The sequence below is a fragment of the Eleutherodactylus coqui genome, chromosome 2, assembly GCF_035609145.1.
Source record: "Eleutherodactylus coqui strain aEleCoq1 chromosome 2, aEleCoq1.hap1, whole genome shotgun sequence".
Lineage (NCBI taxonomy): Eukaryota > Metazoa > Chordata > Amphibia > Anura > Eleutherodactylidae > Eleutherodactylus > Eleutherodactylus coqui.
In genome coordinates, this window is record NC_089838.1 from 305965352 (window position 1) to 305987386 (window position 22035).

At 48.5% G+C, this 22035-nt stretch overlaps 1 protein-coding gene across 1 annotated transcript; it reads right to left on the minus strand.

Moving 5' to 3' along the window:
• Positions 1-997: 997 nt before the first annotated feature.
• Positions 998-21725, minus strand: CDCA2 (cell division cycle associated 2). Its single transcript, XM_066593516.1, has 15 exons — positions 21671-21725; positions 20014-20448; positions 19097-19230; positions 17276-17420; positions 16393-16514; positions 15032-15110; positions 14664-14857; positions 13662-13713; positions 11110-11333; positions 8354-8435; positions 7227-7349; positions 5819-5889; positions 5411-5506; positions 2827-2986; positions 998-2741 (listed from the first exon to the last, which is right to left on the minus strand). The coding sequence occupies exons 2-15, from the start codon at positions 20435-20437 to the stop codon at positions 1633-1635; spliced, it is 3015 nt and encodes a 1004-aa protein (XP_066449613.1). The 5' UTR covers positions 20438-20448; positions 21671-21725; the 3' UTR covers positions 998-1632.
• Positions 21726-22035: the final 310 nt, after the last annotated feature.

The following is a 22035-nucleotide window of genomic DNA, read 5'->3' on the forward strand; positions in this document are numbered from 1 at the left end:
ACCATCCCGTTTTGGGTGAGGATCCACAGCAGATTTCACCTTTACTGAAAAGCTGCCTGTCCACGGCCGTGACGGAATATCGCTAGCGATCTTCTGCCGCGGGGGAGGAGGGAGAACACTGACAGGTCTCTGCGGTGAATTTAATGGATAGGCTCACCACAGAGAATCGCAACATGCCGCAATTTTAATCCTGTGAGCGGACAATCGCTCTGATTCTCCGCTCGTGGACGTCGGGCTGCGCTTGTCATTTGCAGTTTTGGCGCGGAATAAACTGCCACTTACAGAAAACTACGAATTCAGTTTGTATTCGGTTTACACCAAAGACCGTGGAGGCCTGTAAGAAACATAGCCCAACAAACTAAATCCTATATTAAAGAAGCTCCCTGTGACTAGGCACCCGCTGTAAATTATAGGGGTATTAGAATATTCTCTGGGAACTGGGGGGGGGGGGGGGGGTCACAACATTTTTAGGAAAATGTTGCCCTTTTAAAAACCTAGCTAGATGCTAGCTGAAGTTATGAAATTCACTACTTTGTGCTGGTTTTCTATAATCTAGTTTTTTAATTTCAACACATTGCATGGGCTAGGGGTGTACTTTTTGGGGGCAGTTATCCCAAGGACTTCTCTATAGGTGGAAAAATGTGCAGGTCTAAATGTTGGCCAAGTTGTGGTGGCCTGAGCTAAAGAATGGTTGAAAAAGATGCGTTTCTGAATGGCCAAGTCAGAGTGCTCCTGGCCTTAATACTATGGAGATGCTGGGGCTTCACCTGAAGAGGGCTTTTCACACAAGGCATTCCAGAAATATTGATTAACTGAAAACACATTTGCAGGGAAGGATGGTCCAAAATTATTCAACATTGGCTGAAGTTTATTTGCAGCTATAGAAAAAGTTTGATCCAACTGCAAAGTTATTAAGCTCCAAGGAGTTCACTTTTTCTCCATGCACGGTGGATGATTACTCAATGTGCTCCATTAAAGACAATACGGATACAGCAGATTGGGACTTTGCAAATGTTCCTTCAGCTGGGCTTTATTTTTAAACAGATCTTACTTTGGTGGATAAGAGCATTACAGCAAGAACAGACTTGTGGCTTTTCTCTAAACAAGAATCCCCCCTCACTAGCCCCTTTATGCGGGAGAAGTTTAAGTATGCCGTTTTTGCAGAAATAGCACCCCTCTTGTCCATGGCTGTGCCTAGTACTGCAACTCAACACCGTTCAGTTAGCCTGCAATACCCGACACTTCCCATAGGTAGACAATGGTGCTGTTTCTGGACTCTTTGTAACCCGGACAGCCACTACTTGGATATCTGTGCTGATGTAAGGATGGAGATTACAATTACAGCAATACAAAAGCGAACATTTAATAAAGAAATTAAAAACGTGTTCTACGTTCACAACTTCTGCCATGGTTTCTACCCACAGCCAAAACAAGAGAAAAAACACGCAACATTAAAGGGGAGTAGTGCGAGTACAATTCCAGCCTGAATCACTTTTCAACCATGTTTTAGGGAAGGCTGGCAGACCCCAACAAGAACCCACCACACGGCAAGATCGTGGTGGCATCTAACTGAGTCTCTCCATTTATTTTCTGACGTAGGTCATCGGATAAAGTCCCCAAGACACAGATACTTCATAACACATCTGGAGCTAGGGTACTATGGACAACTTCATCTCCCGTAGAAGTGATGGTAGGAGCCTTATGAAACCGGCTGGATCTCCTCTGCTTTGTATCAGAGGCAAGTACACTTTCTTGGATGGTGGAAGTACCTATGGTTCTTCTCCTGGCTGTCCTAGCTATGTTAAGCACATGGCAGGCGCTCCCATTTTCCTTGCTCGGACTGTGGCCTGCGCTCTCCACCGGCAATGCGGAATTTGCGAAATAATTTAAAGACTTCCTCCTCCCAGTCGTATCGTTGCCTCCATTCCCCTCCACCCAAGACAAGCCGATGACCCCAGAGTCTCTGCGCAACCTCATACTGCGTCTCACTTTGTTTTCTCGTTGGGGGAACTGCAGAACTTCATCGAGAGGAAGACAAGAGTCAATCATGGAGGAGTCCGAATGATAGGTCGGCTGAGGCAATGTAGCAGGAGCGACTTCTGCCAAAGTAGTTGCAGAAAGTATGCTGGACACTTGATGGTTTCTTGAAGACCTTCTAGATTTTTTGAGATGAGTCGTGATAGGCGGCTTAGAGGGGCTGGCGTTTTCCATGTCTAGGGAGCTTCCAGTGGAGGTTACAGATGGGGCACTTGTTACTTGCATTGGCTCATCGACACTTGCTTCTTGTTTGCAAGAAGTGTGGTCGGCGCCTTCATCCCATCCGGACGTTACGGTAGCATGGGACGTATACTTGTGTGTGGAAGAACGCCTCTTGGTATACTTGGACTTGCTTATCTTCTCCTTGGAACTGGGGGGAAGACTATTTGTTTGTTTGCTCATGTCGTCTGTCACCTTTATAGCAGTAGTAGATGGACTGCACTCAATGCTTACAGGAGTAGCCAAATCTAAGACATCTGAACCAGGAAGGTCTCCACTGATTTCTGAGACTTTCATGTCCTCCGGTGGGGGATCACCCAACGCATCTGGTGTCTGAACATCTTCTACAACACAGACCGTTTGTCTTTCTGGATCCTTTTCATCAACATTCTTCTCCTGAGGAGCCTCAAGTGTAAGATGGTCTTTACCAGCTCTGGTCGGCGCACGGACCTTCTTCAGTAGATTTTTACCTAAAGATTTCCCTACTATAGAGAAAAACACAAAAAAAGTCAAGCTTCATGTAACGCACAGGCATGTAATCTATTCCATCTGATAAATGGATTAACGTACCACAAGGAGGGCCCCTAGATGTGGAGGCTGGGGGTGTGGGGCCGCACTCTGGTAATTCAGGGATTGGACTCAGCAGAGGTATTTTGGATACGATTTCTCGGTCACTATGCGCAGGTTTCTTGGATTTCCCTCTTTTCTTCTGGCCTTTACCACGGGAAACCTTTAGATGTAATTTTGAAAGGTTAGATATAATAAAGTACCATTTAGATTTGATTATGTTCCCCTTCCCCCAGCAGTTTACAGGGTTTCTGTAGTTAAATGCCACCATTACCAATTACTGCCAGTCTCTCTGCATCTGCCATCTTCTCTCCTTAGGGAGAGCACCTAGATGGTGAGTGAGGAGACTCAAATGGCCATTTACACTCTCCTCTGGGTAATATGCAAATAAGGGAGATTGAATAATACCTCCACAGTGCCAAGAGTCTAACGCTAAAGTTAGACTCTTTATAGAAGCCTTTCAATTCCCGGTCACTGTTACAAGGCTTGTAAAAGGAGTCTAAACTTTGGCTTGAAGGAATGCTGCCTTCCAATAGGTGGCACTGTGGAGGTATTATTCCATCTTCCTTCACACTCTGCTGCAAGCAGTCGTTGGCAAGCGGATTAGTTCTATGGGTGGAATATGCACATTAGTCTATATGGTTTGTTTAAAAAAATAAAATAATTAAAAAAAAAGAGAAAGAATCCTGCCCCACTAGGAGGGGGAGTTTTGCTGCAAAACTCTGCATTCGGTTACATCTCGGGCAGATATGTGGATGATGAGTTGTGGTGTGATTAGATGAACAGTTATCACCGGAGGCCCTAAAAGAGATTCCCCCCATGGCCTATAAGAGGCTCTCGGAGGCTCCTTGTGTGTAGTGACCTGTTCTTCAGCTTGTAATGAGGGAGCTATTGTGGTGCTCTCCAAAAATCCCTACAAACCAGCAGATAGTTACACATGGAGCTAGAAGTGCGCAAGCGCCAGCCATCTCCGCTCCACAGTGCCGGTAGTCTGTTCGCCTAGCAATGAGAAGTTAACTGCAAAGACGACTAAGGCCTCATGTCCACGGGGAAAATCAGGCCCGCTACGGATTCTCCATGGAGAATCCGTAGCGGGTCCCTCCTGCCCAGCGGACATGATGCAAATAAAAATCAGATTAAAACTTACCCGCTGCGGTCCGTGAGTGTCTTCCTTCCGCCGCGGCCGGACCTTCTTTCTTCAGCCCAGCGGATGTGCTCAGCACGTCGGCTGCGTGCCGCGCGCATGCGCCTGGCCGAAATAAGAAGTTTCCGGCCGCGAAGGAAGGAAGACCTGCATTGCCCGGAGCAGGCGAGTTTAATTCAGGCGCGGGTCTCCCGCGGTTCCAGACGGCTTCCGTAGGTTTCAATAGAAGCCTGCGGGAGCCGTCCCCGCGGGAGACCCGCGCCTAAATGGAGCATGTCCAGATTCTTTACTGCACGCGGGACCCGCACCTGCAGGGAAAAATGACACCCGCAGATATTTAACTACCTGCGGGTGTCTAATGCATCCCTATGGGGCACGGATCTGCATGCAGGAAAAAAAAACAAAAAAAAACCCAGCGGATTTTAAATCCGAATTTGCCCGTGGACATGAGGCCTAAAGCTTTTCAAGAAAATGGGGAATTTTTGAAGTAGACACTAATTCCTTTAGGCCTTATGTCCACGGGGAAAATCAGATCCGCTGCGGATTTGTAACGTGGATGCACTGTAATTGTCTTATTTTTCATGCGGGAGATCAATGCAGCTATGTGCTCTATGAGCTCCCGCACGCGTGATCCGCACTAAAATGGAGCATGTCCATTTTTTTTTTTCATGCTCCAGAAACTTTTTAATTCACTTTTAAATACCATCCGCGGGTATTTATCTGCGGGTGGTCAATGCATTCCTATGGGGCGCGGATCCGCGTGCAGGAAAAACGCTGCGGATTTTAATTCTTATTTTTCCCGTGGACATGAGGCCTTAGGTCTTTCCATTTTTGTAGGCAATCTTTGGACTTTCTTTATTTGATCAGTGTCTTTCTGTAGGTGAGGCTTCCTGAACTGACCCCAGTATTCCAGATGGTCTTACCAGAGCTCTATACAGCAGGATCACAATCTCCCTCTTTCTACCGGTTATACCTCCTGCTATGCCGCTGAGTATCCTGCTTGCTTTCTTAGCGGCCTGGCTGCCCTGTGGCTGTGAGAAATCAGACCCTTTGAACCTTTCTCCTCTGAAGACCTGATATGATGCCCATCCTGAGGATTGATTCTCCCCAAGTGCATTAGTTTACATTTGGAAGCATTACACTGCGGTTTCCATTGTTTTGACCATTTACCCCTGCACCGCTCCTGTCCCACTACCCGTCTGCAGCCGCCTTACGTTTCCACCATCGCTCTAAAAATTCAGCAGCTGGGAAGGGTATAGCAGATAATAGGCTGTAGTAGATTGTATAAGCAGGGGGCTAACAGCATAGCAACAGCTTGATAACTATACAATACAGACAACGCTATTGATGCAAGACGAAGATAATAACAGTATAATACACTGAATCGCAAAAGATAAAAAAAAAAAAAAAAAGTGTGCCCCCCCCCCCCATGCAAGAACATACCTGCATTTTTCGGACGATCACTGACTTGCTGGTTTTCCTGGCAGTTGATCTGACTTTTGAGCCATTACTGTCTGGTTTCTTTTTAGCGCTGCTCAGCTGTCAAGAGGTACAGAGAATAAGTCAGTGATTCTTCACTGCTCCCTCTCCGGTTTATATAAATGATGCTCAGCAGTTTGTCACCCTCCATAGACACCAATGGACCCGACGGGTCAGAATCAGCTGTCCTTCCCTCTATGCTATAGGTTTAGACAGGGTAACACAGGACGTCCACTCTCAATCAGTGCTGTAAATGACAGCCAATGGCATGTCCCTTTATAAGGGAGGCCATTAGTCGTGCCTAGTCTCATACTGCCGGGCCCGGAGGTGAAGAACAGCGCTAGGAACTCCGATAATACTGCAGACTCTTACCTGCCGCTTCCTGGAGGGGCGAGTTTTTCTAGTTTCAGCAGGTGAGACTTCCGGTGGGAGAAGAAAAGATTCTACAACACAAGAAAATACTGAATGATAACATTTCTCTGTTAGGAAGAGATTAGGCGTCCATTTAAACATAGCCGTACAGTACAAGGGCTGATCCGCTTTACAGGGGACCGTTTCTGCAGGCAGGCCGATAGCGGTGCTGTGTATACAGAGCGCCGGAGGAACTCGGCCACTGTAATACAGGGATCATTGGTAATCCGGCACCCGAGGCCACAATGACTGAAATTATGGCATATCCTAGCATTAGGAATTAAAGGGGTTGTGCATTATAAATGGTGGGCGTCCGACTGCTGGGATCCCCACTGAGCTTGAAAACGGGGGTTTCGTAGATCTCCCCTGAAAGCCAAGTGTGCTGCATACCCAGCAGCTGTTAGCCGACAACAATTGCTATAAGTGGAGTTGGCTATTGCTGCGAATTAACCATTTAGATGCTACAGACAAAAATGACTGCATGTCAACCCCAGGACACAATTGCAGGGAGCTGATGAGCTAGTGGAGGCTCCCAGGGCTACCATGCATGGATCATTGATAGAGAGATATCATCTAGCTTTTTTTTTCAATTTTTAAGTCTTAAAACTATATAAATTCGGTATTGCTGTAATTATATTATATTGACCCACAGAATAAAGTGCACCATGAATGCCGTAAGAAAATCCCCCCCCCCCCCTCCCCGACAAAAACCAAGACGGCACAATTCCATTTTCTTCCTCGCTTTATCCAAATTAAAAACATTTAGAGGGGCTGTCAGAGTTAATCATTTTAAATCCATCTTCCTCATGCCCAAACATAATAAAACTAATACTTCCCTCTGTGTCCTGCGCAAGGAACATGCTGCTGCAGCCAATCACAGAGCTCAGCAATCAGACACTGGACTCAGGTGTTGGGAACACCGGCTGCTGCAGCCTATAAGACGGTGCGGGACAAGGAGGCGGCCGGCAGCGGTGGTGCGGGACAAGGAGGCGGCCGGCAGCGGTGGTGCGGGACAAGGAGGCGGCCGGCAGCGGTGGTGCGGGACAAGGAGGCGGCCGGCAGCGGTGGTGCGGGACAAGGAGGCGGCCGGCAGCGGTGGTGCGGGACAAGGAGGCGGCCGGCAGCGGTGGTGCGGGACAAGGAGGCGGCCGGCAGCGGTGGTGCGGGACAAGGAGGCGGCCGGCAGCGGTGGTGCGGGACAAGGAGGCGGCCGGCAGCGGTGGTGCGGGACAAGGAGGCGGCCGGCAGCGGTTAGTATCAGTTGTTTTATTACATTCTGGCATTGAGGAGATAAGTTTAGTGAGCACCTTTACCTTCCATCAAACTCTATACTACAGTGATTGTAGCAAGCAGGACTGGACACACTTACCATTTACAAGATCCGCTGTCTCCTCTGCAGGCTCCTCAGTTGACATGAGCACATCATGGCCATCGCCGGAGCTCCTGGCAGGATCTGCAGCTTCCTCCTCAGGGCCAGACTCCTCTTTGTGCTCTGGAGACAAAGTCACAAATGGTCAGTACAGATCCACAGTCAGTGTCCTGGTTCCATTACAGGGCGGCTCCAGTGGGGACACATTGGTCATCCCTGCACCCCTCGGCTGACTGCTTGTCACACTCTGCACATCTATGCATATTGCACTCACATCCACAGCAGTGCAGCCTCCTGTCCGATAATTATCAGACACCATCTTCATTTTTAGATTTCTCCGTTATGCTGTGCTAACAATCCCATGATGCACGAGCAAGGCATCATATATTCAGCTAGAGCCAGTACCATCTCAGCCCGCATGGAGGATAGTGTGATTGTCGTTAACCTCTAAATTCTCCTAAACAAGCTGGAGACCATAAGGGCATTTTCACATGGAGGGAAATTTGCTGCAGAATCTGCAGCCCATTACTTTTAATAGGAATCCACACATTAGTCTGGATTGAGGTCATTCCTTGATATGGAGTCTAAGCCAGAATATCACACACAGATTTGCCCACTGAAAATGGTTAAAAAGGACTGCAGAATCTGAGGGGGTCAAAAAAAAAAAAAAAAAGTAGAGGGATTAGAGGAGTAATGGCACTTGTACATGAGACAGTCAGCTAAACGACTGCACGAGCACCAAGACATCACCGCTAAGGTCATATGGAGTGTTTAGACAGACTTCCATGTGAAGCTCTGAGCAGGGAGCGTTTACACGCAACGAGAATCCCAGTGATCCAATAGCTTTTAATCTAACTGAAAGTCAGCGATAACGACTTGCGAACAAACAGTGAGCGATTCTGCATTTACACGGCACGATTATCCCGCAAATTAAATCGTCTGAACGAATTTTCAGTGATAATCGTTACGTGTAAATGGGCCATAAATCCTCATCATTTCACTCCTTTTCTGGGAAAAACAACCTGTGTGACCATCAGGGAGCATATACTCTCCAGTTGTGTTATCACCCAAACATTCATGTCATCACAGAGATACAGGTGAACCCCAGAGCTTCACCTCACATGTACCTGGCAGAGGGGAGGATCGAGGAGAGTCGCAGTCCGAGGATTCAGCATCAAAGCAGAGCGTGAGCGGCTGAAGAAGTTCCTCCTGGATGGGAGACAGTCAGCAGGTTAGCGGGAAAATCTGCACTTAATAGTTCGGATTTTGAAGACGTTTTTTCTATGGATTTTCTGGGGTGTAAAAGCTGCACCCTTTCAGCCATGTGTGAGCGTCATCTAAAGGGAACCGATCCCCAGTCCTGCAGAACCAAAATGGGAGAACGGTCCAAAGAACTACCTTGTTCTAGTGGATAAAGGCAGCTCAGCTTGTAAGGATGCCTTTACACAGAACCAGCTGTTGGGCAACAGATACCAGACAGGACATCCCAGAGATTATCATTCCTATGTTGTCACACAGGAAGCAGCATCGCTGACTGAATGGACATGGAGTGGGTCGGGGATCATTCCAGCCCGCCGGCCTCCATTCACAGTAAGCAGGCAGTCATTCATGCCCGTTTACATGCAACGATACGGAATGCAGAAAGCTGAGCGACGAACTGGAAGTGAATGACTTCTCGTCTGCCGTTCAGTCGGGGCGTTTACACCAAATAGCACTGTGCAACACAATTTTTGTAAGAGATAAGCAGATAGGCGACTACTAGTAACTTTAGTCACTGTGGCAGTCTAGTCCTTTAACCCTTTCCAATCCACTGTCTGACATCTAAAGACATTATGATTTAAGTCTGTACAGCTCTGATATTGGAAGACGTCCGGCAGGGTTCTCTTACTGTATATTGCCTGTGGGCGTCACTAATACTACTAATGGGCGTCACTATTGGGGCTCATTCCCATGCATGCAAACACATTTCAGTCGTGCAAATGCGACATGTATTTGCACGATCAAAAAAAAACAAAAAAAACGCATTTTCCGCCTGCTCTGATGTGTTTTTAAGTGCACATATACACTGCATATTTGCGCATATAATAACCAGACCGGCTCATTGAAATGGTGTGCAAATAAGGTTTACTGCGTACTCACTGCATATTTGCGCCTGCCCGTTCACTTCAATGGCTTATTGCAGTGTGTAATACGCTCCAAGGTCATGGTATATATTATCACACGCGATTGTACAATGCGCTCATGTGAACGAACCCACTGAAATCAGGGGGATCTATTCCCTGCGTATTACACACACAAGACGTCTCAGTCATTGAAGACCGTTACTAAGGGAAATACAATCCCAATATGATGGGAGACGTTTGCTGGTTCTTACAGGAAGAAGTCAAGATCCAAGCGCCATTTTCCACCAGTTGAATAGTAATATTACGGCGCGTCCAAACTGTTAGCATCAACTTGAAAGCGACACGTGCGGCTGTTACTCAATGTTACCGGCGGAATCAGCAGGTTTAATTATACACAAACGTATTAAAGGGGTTGTCCCGCGGCAGCAAGTGGGTCTATACACTTCTGTATGGCCATATTAATGCACTTTGTAATATACATCGTGCATTAAATATGGGCCATACAGAAGTTATTAACTTACCTTCCCTGCGCTGGCGTCCCCGTCTCCATGGCTACGTCTAACTTCAGCATCTAATCTCCTGATTAGACGCGCTTGCGCAGAAGGGTCTTCACCCTTCGGCTCGGTCTGGCACAAGCGGCGTTCTGGCTCCGCCCCCTTCTACGTGTCATCGCGTAGCTCCGCCCTGTCACATGTGCCGATTCCAGCCAATCAGGAGGCTGGAATCGGCACACGTGATGGGGCAGAGCTACGTAATGACGCGTAGAAGGGGGCGGAGCCAGAACGCCGCTTGTGCCAGACCGAGCCGAAGGGTGAAGACCCTTCTGCGCAAGCGCGTCTAATCAGGAGATTAGATGCTGAAGTTAGACGTAGCCATGGAGACGGGGACGCCAGCGCAGGGAAGGTAAGTTAATAACTTCTGTATGGCCCATATTTAATGCTTGAAGTATATTACAAAGTGCATTAATATGGCCATACAGAAGTGCTGAACCCCACTTGCTGCCGCGAGACAACCCTTTTAATCACTTTGTTATGAAAAGGTTTTAAAAATTTCCTGCACGGTGTCATCGGCCAGAGTCTTGCTGGATCTCAGGAACGCCAATGATCATTCTATGTAAAGTCATCAGAAAACAGCCTTCACTTCCCAGATTGCATGCTGATGAATAGCGAACACTCTGCGCATTCCTCCTGCCTGCAGTTCGATCCATAACCCCATCTATCTGGCTGAGTGACGTGAATCACGTCTCCTGCGTCATCCGTGGGACGGTCTAAATCTTGAAACATGCGTGACCACTGATCGCCGCACGCACAGGTCGTACAGTCCTACCGAGAGCAGCGGCTCTCCTGGACATACGCTGATGATGGTCGTGCAAGATGGTCGTGCAAGAACTGCACCACCCCACGGCGGACGTAGGAGACATTATCCACGTCACTCTGCAGGGCAGACACAGGAATATGGAGCCAACGCCAAGCAGGAGAGATCGTAATAGGAAAAAGTGAAGCGCCCTGCCAACATTGCAGTATTTGTAGTGGCGTTTTTCTCACTTTTGCAGCATTTTTGGGACCGGGGTTTTTTAAAATTTTTCTTTAAATTTGAAGTTGCAGCATGCTCCGCGCCTGGTGCTTCCCCACAGGCTTTGCTGCGGGTGGGGGGTAGATTTAAAAAGAAATCGGTATCATTAGAAGAAACACTGAGAGAAGCCTTCTATACAACGAATGCTTAATATGGCAATAGGATAGGCGGGCACAAGCCATGCTTACCTCATCTCTGTCACCAAAGTCCGGCTGTGGCATTGGCTCACGTGGGCTGTGGCAGGGCAGCAGTTCCGCAGTTGGAGTGGCGTCCAGTGTATGTTGTCTGTACGGGGTGCTGCCCCGACGTAGAGGGGTGTTAGCCGGCAGGGATTTGTCAAATAGCTCAGGGCTCAGCTCCCTCCCGAATGTCACCCTCTTCCTTATGGAATCCTCTGGTCTATTCGTTGCATCTGCACAAAAAACACAACAAACAGTATTTTTAGGATATTTTAAACCTCAAAACTTTTGGATCACCTTTTAATTTTTTTATTTTTTTTTTTAAGGTGTTGGCTGTGTGCGGCGCAGCGTACGGGCGGGAGGTCCGGGTTACTACAAGACTGATACAAGCTGCAGTTACTCTGCCTCCTACAGGTTATATTTGTATTATAAAGGGGTTTCGAGGTGGTCTAGATTTTTAGTCATGGTCTTACTTATTTGCTCGGCTTTTATTTCATGCCGTTTGCATTTTTTCCTCCTGGCTTTCAAAAAATGCAATCAGAATTTTTATTTTTCCGGCTTGTTTTGTGTAGAACGAGGTACATTTCTCATTGGTACCATTTGAAGTGCCTTATAATGTATTGGAAAACTTCATTTCTATGTTGGGCAAAATAGAAAAGAAAAGGCAATTGCGCCATTTTGGGGGTTTGATTGACAGTTCAGTAAAATGATGTTTCTGCGGGTCGGTGCAGCAGCGACACCACATTTAGGTAAAAATGAATAAAAAATACCTGTAAAAAAAAAAAAAAAAAAAAAGGTCGTTGATTTTGTCGCCATCTTTTGACCCCCAAAACTTGTTTTTCATCGATGGTGGGGTGCGGGCTTTTTTTTTTTGCGGGGTGACCTGTAGTTTTTATTGATACCATTTTGGGGTGTATGACAGATTGCTTTTTATTCAATTTTTCCTCGGAGACCAAAAAATACGCAATTCTGGTGTATTTATTCTGACAGTTTATACCCAGGACTGCGACAGAAACAAGAGGGCATCTTCTGCTTCTAGAAGAAAGTAGGTTTCATCACCAACACAGAAGGGGGTTCTTTACTGTAAGAGCAGTACGACTGTGGAACTCTCTGCCTGAGGACGTGGTGATGGTAAAATCCATAGAGATTTAAGAGGAGACTAGATGTCTTTCTAGAGAGCTGTGATATTAGAGAATATAGACCTTAGGTGACCAGTGCGGTTGTTGATCTCAAATGTAGATCCAGGGATTACTCTGGCTGCCACTATGGAGTCAGGAGGGAATTTTTTTTCTCCATAGGAGCCAATTGGCTTGAAGGGTTTTTTTTGCCTTCCTCTGGACCAACGGGAGTGGGGGGAGAGCGGCACAGACTGAACTAGATGGACATTGTCTTCATTCACTATGTTAATGTTAGTGTTCGCTGTGCGGGATTAACAATGTGATATTGTAGTTATTTGGACTTTTGCAGAGTGATAGAACTTAAGTCTTTTTTCAAGCAACAAATGAAAAAATGGAGGAGTTTAAACTCAATATTTTTACAATGTATAGATTCCTTACTTCTATTTTTAGTCTTTAGTCCCCATAGAGGGGTTGAATTTGTGATAATTCTCTAGTATTGCATTATGCTGTAATTCTGATTAGTGACGATGCATGGCAGCCTTCAGATGACATTCACCTCATTGCAGAGTCAATGAATGGCTGTGATTGGTGCATAGAGCATTGGCTCTGATTGACTAAGCCGGTGCTCAAGAACCAGAGTAATCTCTTATTGGAGGTGGGGTTTTCAACCCCGTTACCAGCAACAGATGCTTTGTCAGCGCTGCCAAGTGCATGGGAAGCCTGCAGGGACCCAGACGGCGCCTGGTAGGTGAGTATTGTTTTTTTTCTACATGTAGTGTAGCTAGGGCGTTTAGTGCTGCCAAAAAAACGGCGCCAAGTTGTGCCACGTTTTTAGCAGTGCTGAAAGTACTGCCCATTCATTTCAATGGGCAACGCACAGCGTTTAAAAAGGCCCAAAAATAGAACATGCACCACTTAAAAGTCACAGCGCTGAAAAGCGTCACGTCCGAGCGGCTGTGTGAGCAGGTCCCATTGAAAACAATAAGCATTGTACCGCGGTAAAAACGCTTGTGGTAAGGGGGGAAAGGGGGGGCGAGAGGCCATTTACATGGGACGATACCGATTAAATTGCTGCTGGAATCTGAATGACAATCGTTCCGTGTAAATGCCGCCAGCGACTGAATGATAATTTGTTCATTTATTGTTCATTCATCAAATCGTGGAGCATGAGAATCTAATGACACTCGGCCTGTATAAACAGCCAGTCATTCATCTATGAACAACTGCCCATTTACTGTGAAGGGCTGGGCGATCTCCGGCCCGCTCCGCCTCCCTTCACTGAGCGATGATCACTCTTATGTCAGCAGCGATTATTAAAAATATAAAGTGCGGTAAGCCTCTAATACTGGATTACACTAATGGGTTAAAAGGGTTGGATAGACAGAGCGGGGGCTCAGCCCGTCCCAAAGTGCAATGTCAGACAACCAGGTTTGAGTTCCTCACCGTTTGTCGATTCTTGTGAAGATACAGCCCTGTTCTCCTCTCTGAACCCGACCTGGGGGAAGAACAATGCAGAATAGTTACATTTATGAATATGCAGCCTTTACAGATCTGAACACCACAGGAAGCGCACAGAGCACCACAGACCTCCGAAAGTCACACAGCTACCTGATACAGAACTTCAGACAATCGTGATCATCTAGAAATCTGACCACAAGACAAAGCAACCAGTCTTGTATTTGGCTGCCCTCGACTGTGCGACTGTTCATCAGAACGATTCTTGGCATCCTCCTGTGACCCCTTTTGTTCACAAGTTGATTACATCCACAGGATCCCCTTCCGCTGGATGTTTTTCCTCAATCACACCACACTCTCTATACTTTTACATTGTTATAAGAGAAAACCCCACGCCATTGGCAGTGACATCCCGGCCCCGGCTAGTCTAGCATCGATGACCGGCCTCGCTGGAAGCCGCTCAGATCACTAATGTGGATCCACAGTGAAACTAATCCACAGAAAACTTGTGCTGCACTCGGGGTCACAGATATAAACATGGAAGCTCTGATCATGAAAGGACCGAGTCTCTAATCAAGTGTCCGTTCAATGTATATTCTGTAGCTGCAATTTCTTTCCAGTTGTCCTCAACGCGGCTCTCTACCATTATCAGTCCATCCAATAATGCAGAACGTCTGATAATTCAGCATCTAGAGATATTCCCCAAACTATCATTAGAAGGGATTGTCCCACTTCTAGCTCTTCTGCTGCAGGAAGCAGACAGCTCTGTACCTTGTGCAGTGGTGCAGGTTGGTACTGCAGGCCGAGTCCCATTCACTTCAGTAGGCCTGCAGTACCAACTCAGGCCACTGCGCAATGTATGGAACTGTCTGCTTACTGCAGCAAAACAGCTGGAGGTGGACCACCCCTTTTATGAAGCCCGCTTTCAGACATTAACATAGACAATCTCCCACCACTGCTGAACACCCTGGATGTAAAAACATCACTTACACAGAAGTGAACAAAATGGCTTATGGGAGTCTTTTTGAGTGCAGGTTTCAGTATGGGTCCAGGGGATGATTCGGTTATCAGCGGCGGGGACGGCTCCCCTTCTGGAGGACTTATAAGACTTGCAAACATCACTTTCCTTTTACGGCATCTTGAAGAACTTGGTAAGATTTGGGACTCGTCACTCTGTACCTGCACTGTGATAGAAACATCAAGAGCATATGTCAGAAGGAAAGCATGAAACTGTACAACAAAGCGATTGTTTGCTTGGGACCCACTACAGGTAAGAGGATAGCGGGGTGGGGTGGGAGGTCCCACTGTCGCACATGATCAGTTATCACAACAGGCACCATAATAAATCATCGCCTCACCCGGCTCACTGGGGACTTCAGTCAACAATCTTGATGCCAAAGAGCAGTCGGATTCCGAGGTCTTCTCCGGCACCGATATCTGGAGATGTAGAATACAGGAAGACGGTCTTAGATTGGACTCTACAACAGTCTGTAGAAAGTACTATACAGCTTTAGGCGGGGCGTCTTCAGCTGCTGGAAGGAGCCGAAAAGCCATAGCACTCAGGAGTGTGTGCAGCCCCCTCGTCTCAGCAGCGAGACCCCCACTGATCAATACTTTTGACATGCTTTGGAAATGTCAGAAGTTAGCAGAAAGCGCAGCTACTCTAATTCTAAGGTGGATCAAAAAATTTTTTTACTGGAGAATTAAAGGGGTTTTCTAGGCAGCCCCCGCTATCAGTACCACGATACACCAGGGTCCGAGTGAAAGTCGCTGCTCCATTGATTCAATAAGAGCTGTGCCTGCAATAATGAGCGCCGGTCCCTATACAGGGGTTGGAGCAACAGTTTTCACTCCGACCCTGGTGTATGCCAGCACCGATAGCGGGTGCTGCCCCTTTAGAGGACAGTCGTCCATGACTGCAGAGATGTGGGGTGATGCAAAAAAACTGTGAAAACTGATCTCCAGCAACGCCTCCACCAGAGTGGGAGGTGCGGGTTATTAGATGTAGGTGTTCACTTACCTTTTCTCCCTGCACCACAGATGATTAGGATTGTGAGGTCATGGATGGTACATGGTGTTTGTCATTTTGACTGAAGATGCAACCGAATCACATTTTATTACAAATCAGTGCAGAATTCAAGATGCCAAAAGGTTCACTTACTTTTATTCACAAGTGTCCATGACTAAATGGTAGACTTCCTGGCAATGTAATATACCCAGTTTCCCCAAAAATAAGACCTGCCCTGATTTTTCAGAAGGCTTGAAATATAAGTCCTACCCTGAGAATAAGCCATAGCTGCATTACATTAAAAGGAAAAAAAATTACATTACCTAGCAGGCTCGGTCCATGTCTGCCCGCTGCTCGCCAGAGCTCCAACACGCTTCTTGCAGTCCTGGGCCACTCATAGAAGATCATAAATCCCATCTCCAGGTAGCAATGGCTCCGATTGGCTGAGCAGCACTCAAAAACCAATCACAGCCATCGCGTTGTGGGATTTATGAATTAGCCAAACCATGCCGCTGCTCAGCGCGTCGGAGCTCCGGAGAGCAGCGGGAGGGACTTGGACCGAGCCTGTTAGGCAAGTATTATTTAAAAAAAAAAACGAAAATAAAACCTAGTGCCTCTTTTGGGGCAAAACTTAATTTAAGACAGTGTCTTCTTTTTAGGGAAACACAGTAGCAGCACTTTGCCTACCCTTACATGTGACCCAGTACATACCTGTGGGCTCTCCGAAAATAGTGTTACTGGAGGTCTACAGGGTGCATCGGTGACCCCCAGATCTGAAGAGTCACACACTTTCTTCCTTTTCTCTGGCGGCTCAGCTGTCAGCTCTTCCTCACCTGCAAAAGGTTCAAATACAGATAACATGTTATCATGGAGGCAACATAGTCAGCTGTCAACCGAGTGCCTGCCGATAGGTAGGTTGTGGTCTGAGAGCGAGTGCTGGGGGTCGCTGACCATCTAGAGCCTGGATCGCAGGCGGCTTCTTGCACACAACGCATCCCTGGACTTTGTGCGGGAAAACCGATAGAGCTGATGGAACGATTGAGCTTTCTCTTATTTTCCTTCTACCGACCTCCGTACTTCCCTGATGGCCCCAACAAAACAGCCCAAGATTAGGCCGGCTTCACACGACTGGATTCCTATTACAGAATCCGCGGTCGGCGTCCGCACAGAGGATCCGCAGCAAACTGCACGCTTGTACTTTTGCTTTTTCCTTCACTCACAGAATCGAATTGTGTATTCTGCGAGCGGAGGAGAAAAAATAAAATAAAACTCGCAGCATTTTCTATTTTGGCACGGAATCCGTGTGGATGGCTTCCATTGATGCCCTAATATCGTGTGAGCTGTGGGTACCCGCGTACCACACACCATGTCCCCCAGAGGTCTCAGGCCTGAGCAAAATACACAAGCAAGAAAAATCGTGCATGCCCTACTTGGTGAGTATTACGTGAACGCACACGCCAAGTACGTACGCAATGATGGGTGGCACGCAGCCCTATGCAAGGGCATTGCCTACTGGCTGTGTGTTGAGCGCATAGGGACGAAGATCCTGGACGGTCTGTGCGTTTCCCAGGTTGCTCCTCCTTTATGGTCTCACCTTTCTCAGATTGCCGCTCCTCCACTTGTGAAAACCCTGGAAAAGACAGCTTTCCCTCCGCCTCCTCGACCGCCTGGAAAGCGTTCCGGAAAGCAGAGATTTTCTCCCTCAGTATGGAATTCCGCGGAGATGGGAAGGGGTTGTCCTGGGAACACAAGAGAAAAAAAGACTATTCAATGACTGTAAAGGGGGCAGGACTTGTGCACATTTACACCGTGGCCAGACGGGCGTATTTTAATTGCGTATTACACACACGATGTATGTATAATACGCGGGAAGATGCGGCAATTCAAATACATGGATTGGCGCTGTTCCACTCACACGTGTATAATATTATTTTACCGCGTTTTATATGACAAAGCCCTATTGTTCTCTATGGGTGCGTACGGAAAAGCTATAAACACACGATTACACTGCGCATGTGGGGCGGGTTTCTGCAACGTTGCTAAGAGGAAAAAAAAAGGGAAGAAACCAGGAAGCCGATGCAGGACAGCGTGCGAGATACACCGTTATGTGCGGGCAAAACCCGTCAATACGCAGCGATATGCCGTACCACCCGCCGGCTCTGTGCTTTACCGTATGTTCCTGTGAGACGGCCTGAAGTGGTTTAGGGAGGCAGGGGGCTTTAAAGCCCCAAGTTATGTTGGCAGATATGCTAATCATAGTCCATCCCCCTCCACCACCCGGTGATCTGATCAGGTATGGAGCGCTCAGCCCCTTGTTCTCGTGTTTGGAAAACCTGCAGCTACTTCTCTCGTGTTCTAGCCTGTATGTAGGGCAGAGCTGCCGTTACAATTCTGCTGGTTGTTACTGGAAACAGTCAACAAGCTTGTTGTCTGACAGACCCCTGGCAGGAGAGACACTCAGTCATTAGAATAAGACCTGCGCAGACAGTAATGGCCCTTTTACACGGGCCGACAGTCGGCTAAACGACTGCATGAGCGCCGCCGTCACCGCTGAGGTCATTAGCGCTCGCGCAGTGTTCACACAGACTTGCCGCTGGATCGCTGGCTTCCCGCTCCCTACTACGTTAAGTGCTGAGCGGCGGTATTTCCACGTAGAGAGAAGCCTGCCATAGCTTCTATGCTGACTGAAAGCCACGATAACGACGAGTGAACGAATCAGTCAGCTCATTTTTGCATTTACGCTGTACGATTGTCGCTCACGTTTGTTTGAACGAACTTTGAGCAATAATTGTTACGTGTAAACAGCCCATTAGGCAGCAGGGCATGCTGGGAGATTTCAGGTCTGAAGCCTGCAGAATCGGGAGTGCAGCTCTCCGTACAGGCACAAGGCTTGCAGGACCTCCGGGCACACTAGCGTGTTTGGGTCCATGTTAGTTCCTGCACACAGACCCATTAAAGCCTATGGGGCTATACACACCCTAATTGTGTCCGCATCACGGATGTGCAATGTGCGGGCCGCACGCATGTCACACAGCACACAGAGGTGTCGGTGCGAGCTGTGCCGGCCCGAGAATGCTCTAAGCCTCATGTCCACTAGGAAATTTGGGCCTGCGCAGATTCTCCATGCAGAATCCCGTAGCGGGTCCCTCCTTTCCCCCAGACATGAGGCCTGAAAATTGATTTCTCTTACCTGTCCGGACGCAGCGGATCTTCACCTGCAGAAAATGGAGCATGCTGTGGGCGATCTGCGCGGCAGGGAAAAAGGGCATCCGCAGGTATTTAATTACCTGCAGGTGTCCAGTGCATCCCTATGGGCGCGGATCCGCGTGCGGGACACACACGCAGATTTTTTTAATTATAATTACAAGTGGACATGAGGCCTTAGACTAGATGGGGGTACAGACGCCGCACTTACCAGGGGCTCCGGCTCGCTCTTCCTGTTGCTTCTCTGCAGTGCAATCTGACGGATCAGGAAGTTCATCTCCGGCGACCCGCGGACCCCGATGGTGGATCTACGTCTGTGTTTATGGAGAGATCGTGGAGATTTGCCTGCAAAGAATACCAAATGCCAAATAAGATAACGACCAATCAGACGGGGGGCCACGCGTCAGCCGCGGAGGGGGGGGCCACGTGTCAGCAGCGGAGTAGTCTGTCTTCGCCAGTTTAATACACAACAAATGTCGCACAGAACAGGACGGGAACAGAAAACACAAAGTTGCTGTGACCCCGGCCAGAGGATCTACGTACCCGGGGCGAGCGCGAAACCGGACCAAGAAACTCGGCAGGAAATGGCGCTCGCCGGCGTGCAGGTTACATGGGGATACAAAGAGTTTTTCATTCAAATACGCATTATATCTTTTCTGGAGAAGCGAAAAAGTAATCCCCACGGCCTACGAAGTAACGGGCAGCAGAACATGCGGTAATTATACGCTCGCTCGAGCCCGACCCAAGTCATCAATATCCAAGCGCCAAAACAACCCCTCACCGAGCTCCTCCTCTGCTGACTTGTGTCATTGTCACTGCATCACCGGACAGCTCTAGAATCAGTGCAGTCATGTGACTACATGACATCATCAACGGATGTGACATCAGTATAGATGACATCACACCAGTCCAGGGTTTTAGGAGGAATGCGCAGAGGAGTCGCGGTCTAAGCCGATCATCGCTCTGTATAAACGTATGCAGACTGAACATGAATGATAATTCATTTGCTTATCATTCATGGTTCGGTTTCCGCATGCAGAACGACCGCCGGCTCGTGAAGAATGGCGCTACCTCTCCAGGCTGAGAGACTTGGCAGCAGAGCTGACTGTCCAGCGTTACGGGTCGCACCTGCACACTTGGTGGTGAAGCTCTCGCTAGAGATCCCCAGGTCACCCAACGTGACGGTAGAGAAGTCCAGGGGGGTCCTACATGGCGGCAGCTCATCAGGTGGCCCCTCCGGGGTGGCCATACTTGCTGCAGCGGTGGTGCCATCTCTGTCCTGGGCGGACGGTCCGGGTTCATCGCCCAGCAGTTCGCCAATGTTGACGCTGTCCAGGACGGTCAGCTGCCCCTCCTTGTAGATGCCCTCCAGCTGGGTGGGGGTGATGTTCTCCTTGGACTCGTCGTTGCTGATGTATCGGGCGTGGAGGCGCGCCGCAGGGACCGGCTTGTTGTAGGGCGGCGAGTCCTCCTCCGATATGACATCGTACGACTGCTGCTCGGTCTGCGGCACCTGGATGGGGATCTCCTGCAGGACGCTCCGCCGCGCCATTCCCTCCGCACCTACAAGGACAACGTTATTACCACCATTTCTACAGACGCGTTTACGAAGATCCCGCGGCCGATCCCGCGGCTTCACGCAGGTGGCTGGAAAAGTACCAGGATTTTAATTGGATTCAGTCTCAGTTTCCGGTTGCTGGCAGTTAAAGGGGCGGTCAGTTACTCCATAGCGCCCACTGTGGTATAACAACGGAGCTGCACTTACCCCTTCGCGAACCCAGCGTTTGCTGCGGCAGAGGAGGTCACCATCTCACTGCTGCAGCTAGATGGCAGCGCCACCGTTCCTGGCGCCGGGCATCGTGGCCCCCAGGATATGATGGCAGTGACGCTGCAATCTGATTGGCTGCAGTGTTCTGGAGTCACTACAAACACTGGGAGCGCGGGGGAGGGGGGGGGGCGGTAACGGCTGCCCCGAGGGCTCATTCGCAAGTATTCCGGTTGAGGTAAATACGCTGTACATTTACGTGACCAAATGGCTGATGCCTGCGGACTCGCCGCTCCTGCGGGATATTGTACGTGCACGAAAAAAAAGGCACGCGGGCCGTGCGTCTGATGCGAAAAAACTCCACGTTTTGCACAAAATAAGGAACGCTGTGTTTTTTTTACATGGCCTAAGAAAAAAACCCGCGCCCGGTGACTTCAGCGCTCAGACGAGCGGATTGTATTTATTACTTCGGACCGGTTTTTTGAGGGTGTGAGAATGGCACGGAAAAAAAAAGTGCGTGTCGATATACACTTAGGCCACTCCCACAGGCGTTTGTAAAAATGTCACTTTACAGCGTTGTTAGCGCACCCCATCATCGCACGGGGGGAGGAGCTGCTACAAAAGCGCGCTAAAATGTGTGAAAATAGAACATGCAGGACTTGTTTCGGCGCCGTTAGAAACGCTTCGCTAAACCGTTCGCCTGAGGAGCCTCTGAAATCACTGCAGCCCCAGCGCAGCGGCTCTGGGGGCGTTACTAGCCCACGCGGAACGCTGTAAAAACCGCCCGCAGCTCTGACTCGCCAGCGGAGATTACCTGCGGCATAATACGCGGTGAGTGCAGTGCGGCCCGCCCACAGCGACGGATAACACACACAATTACCCTAAAAAAAAAAAAAAAGTGTGGAGCGCCACCGCATATATATATCAGATATAATAGGTCTGGGTGATACAGCACTAGTATATATTGATTACACCCTATATAATAACTACCCCCGGCCCCACACAGCCCCCTGTACACACCGCTGACTCCTCACGCCGCCGGCCGCCACACACTCATCCGCACTCTGATTCAAATTCAAACTTAGCGCTACACTGTCAGGAATCCCTCCGCCCACCAGGTAAAATAGTCCCACCCACAGCCGTTTACCGACCCAACCGAAAGACCCCGTTCGGCGTCAAAGAACGTCCTCCCTCTCCTTAGACCGAGTTTTCCCGACATGAAGTTCACACATGAACTGGACGTGAATTTTACTTTAGGAATAAGCCGCGGATGGATACTGCCTCAAGTTGTCGGTTAACAGCATAACGGAAGTACGTAAAGCGAAGGAGAAAAAAAATAAAGCGCATGCGCGTTGCTCCATAGTGATTCGCAAGACGCCATCTTT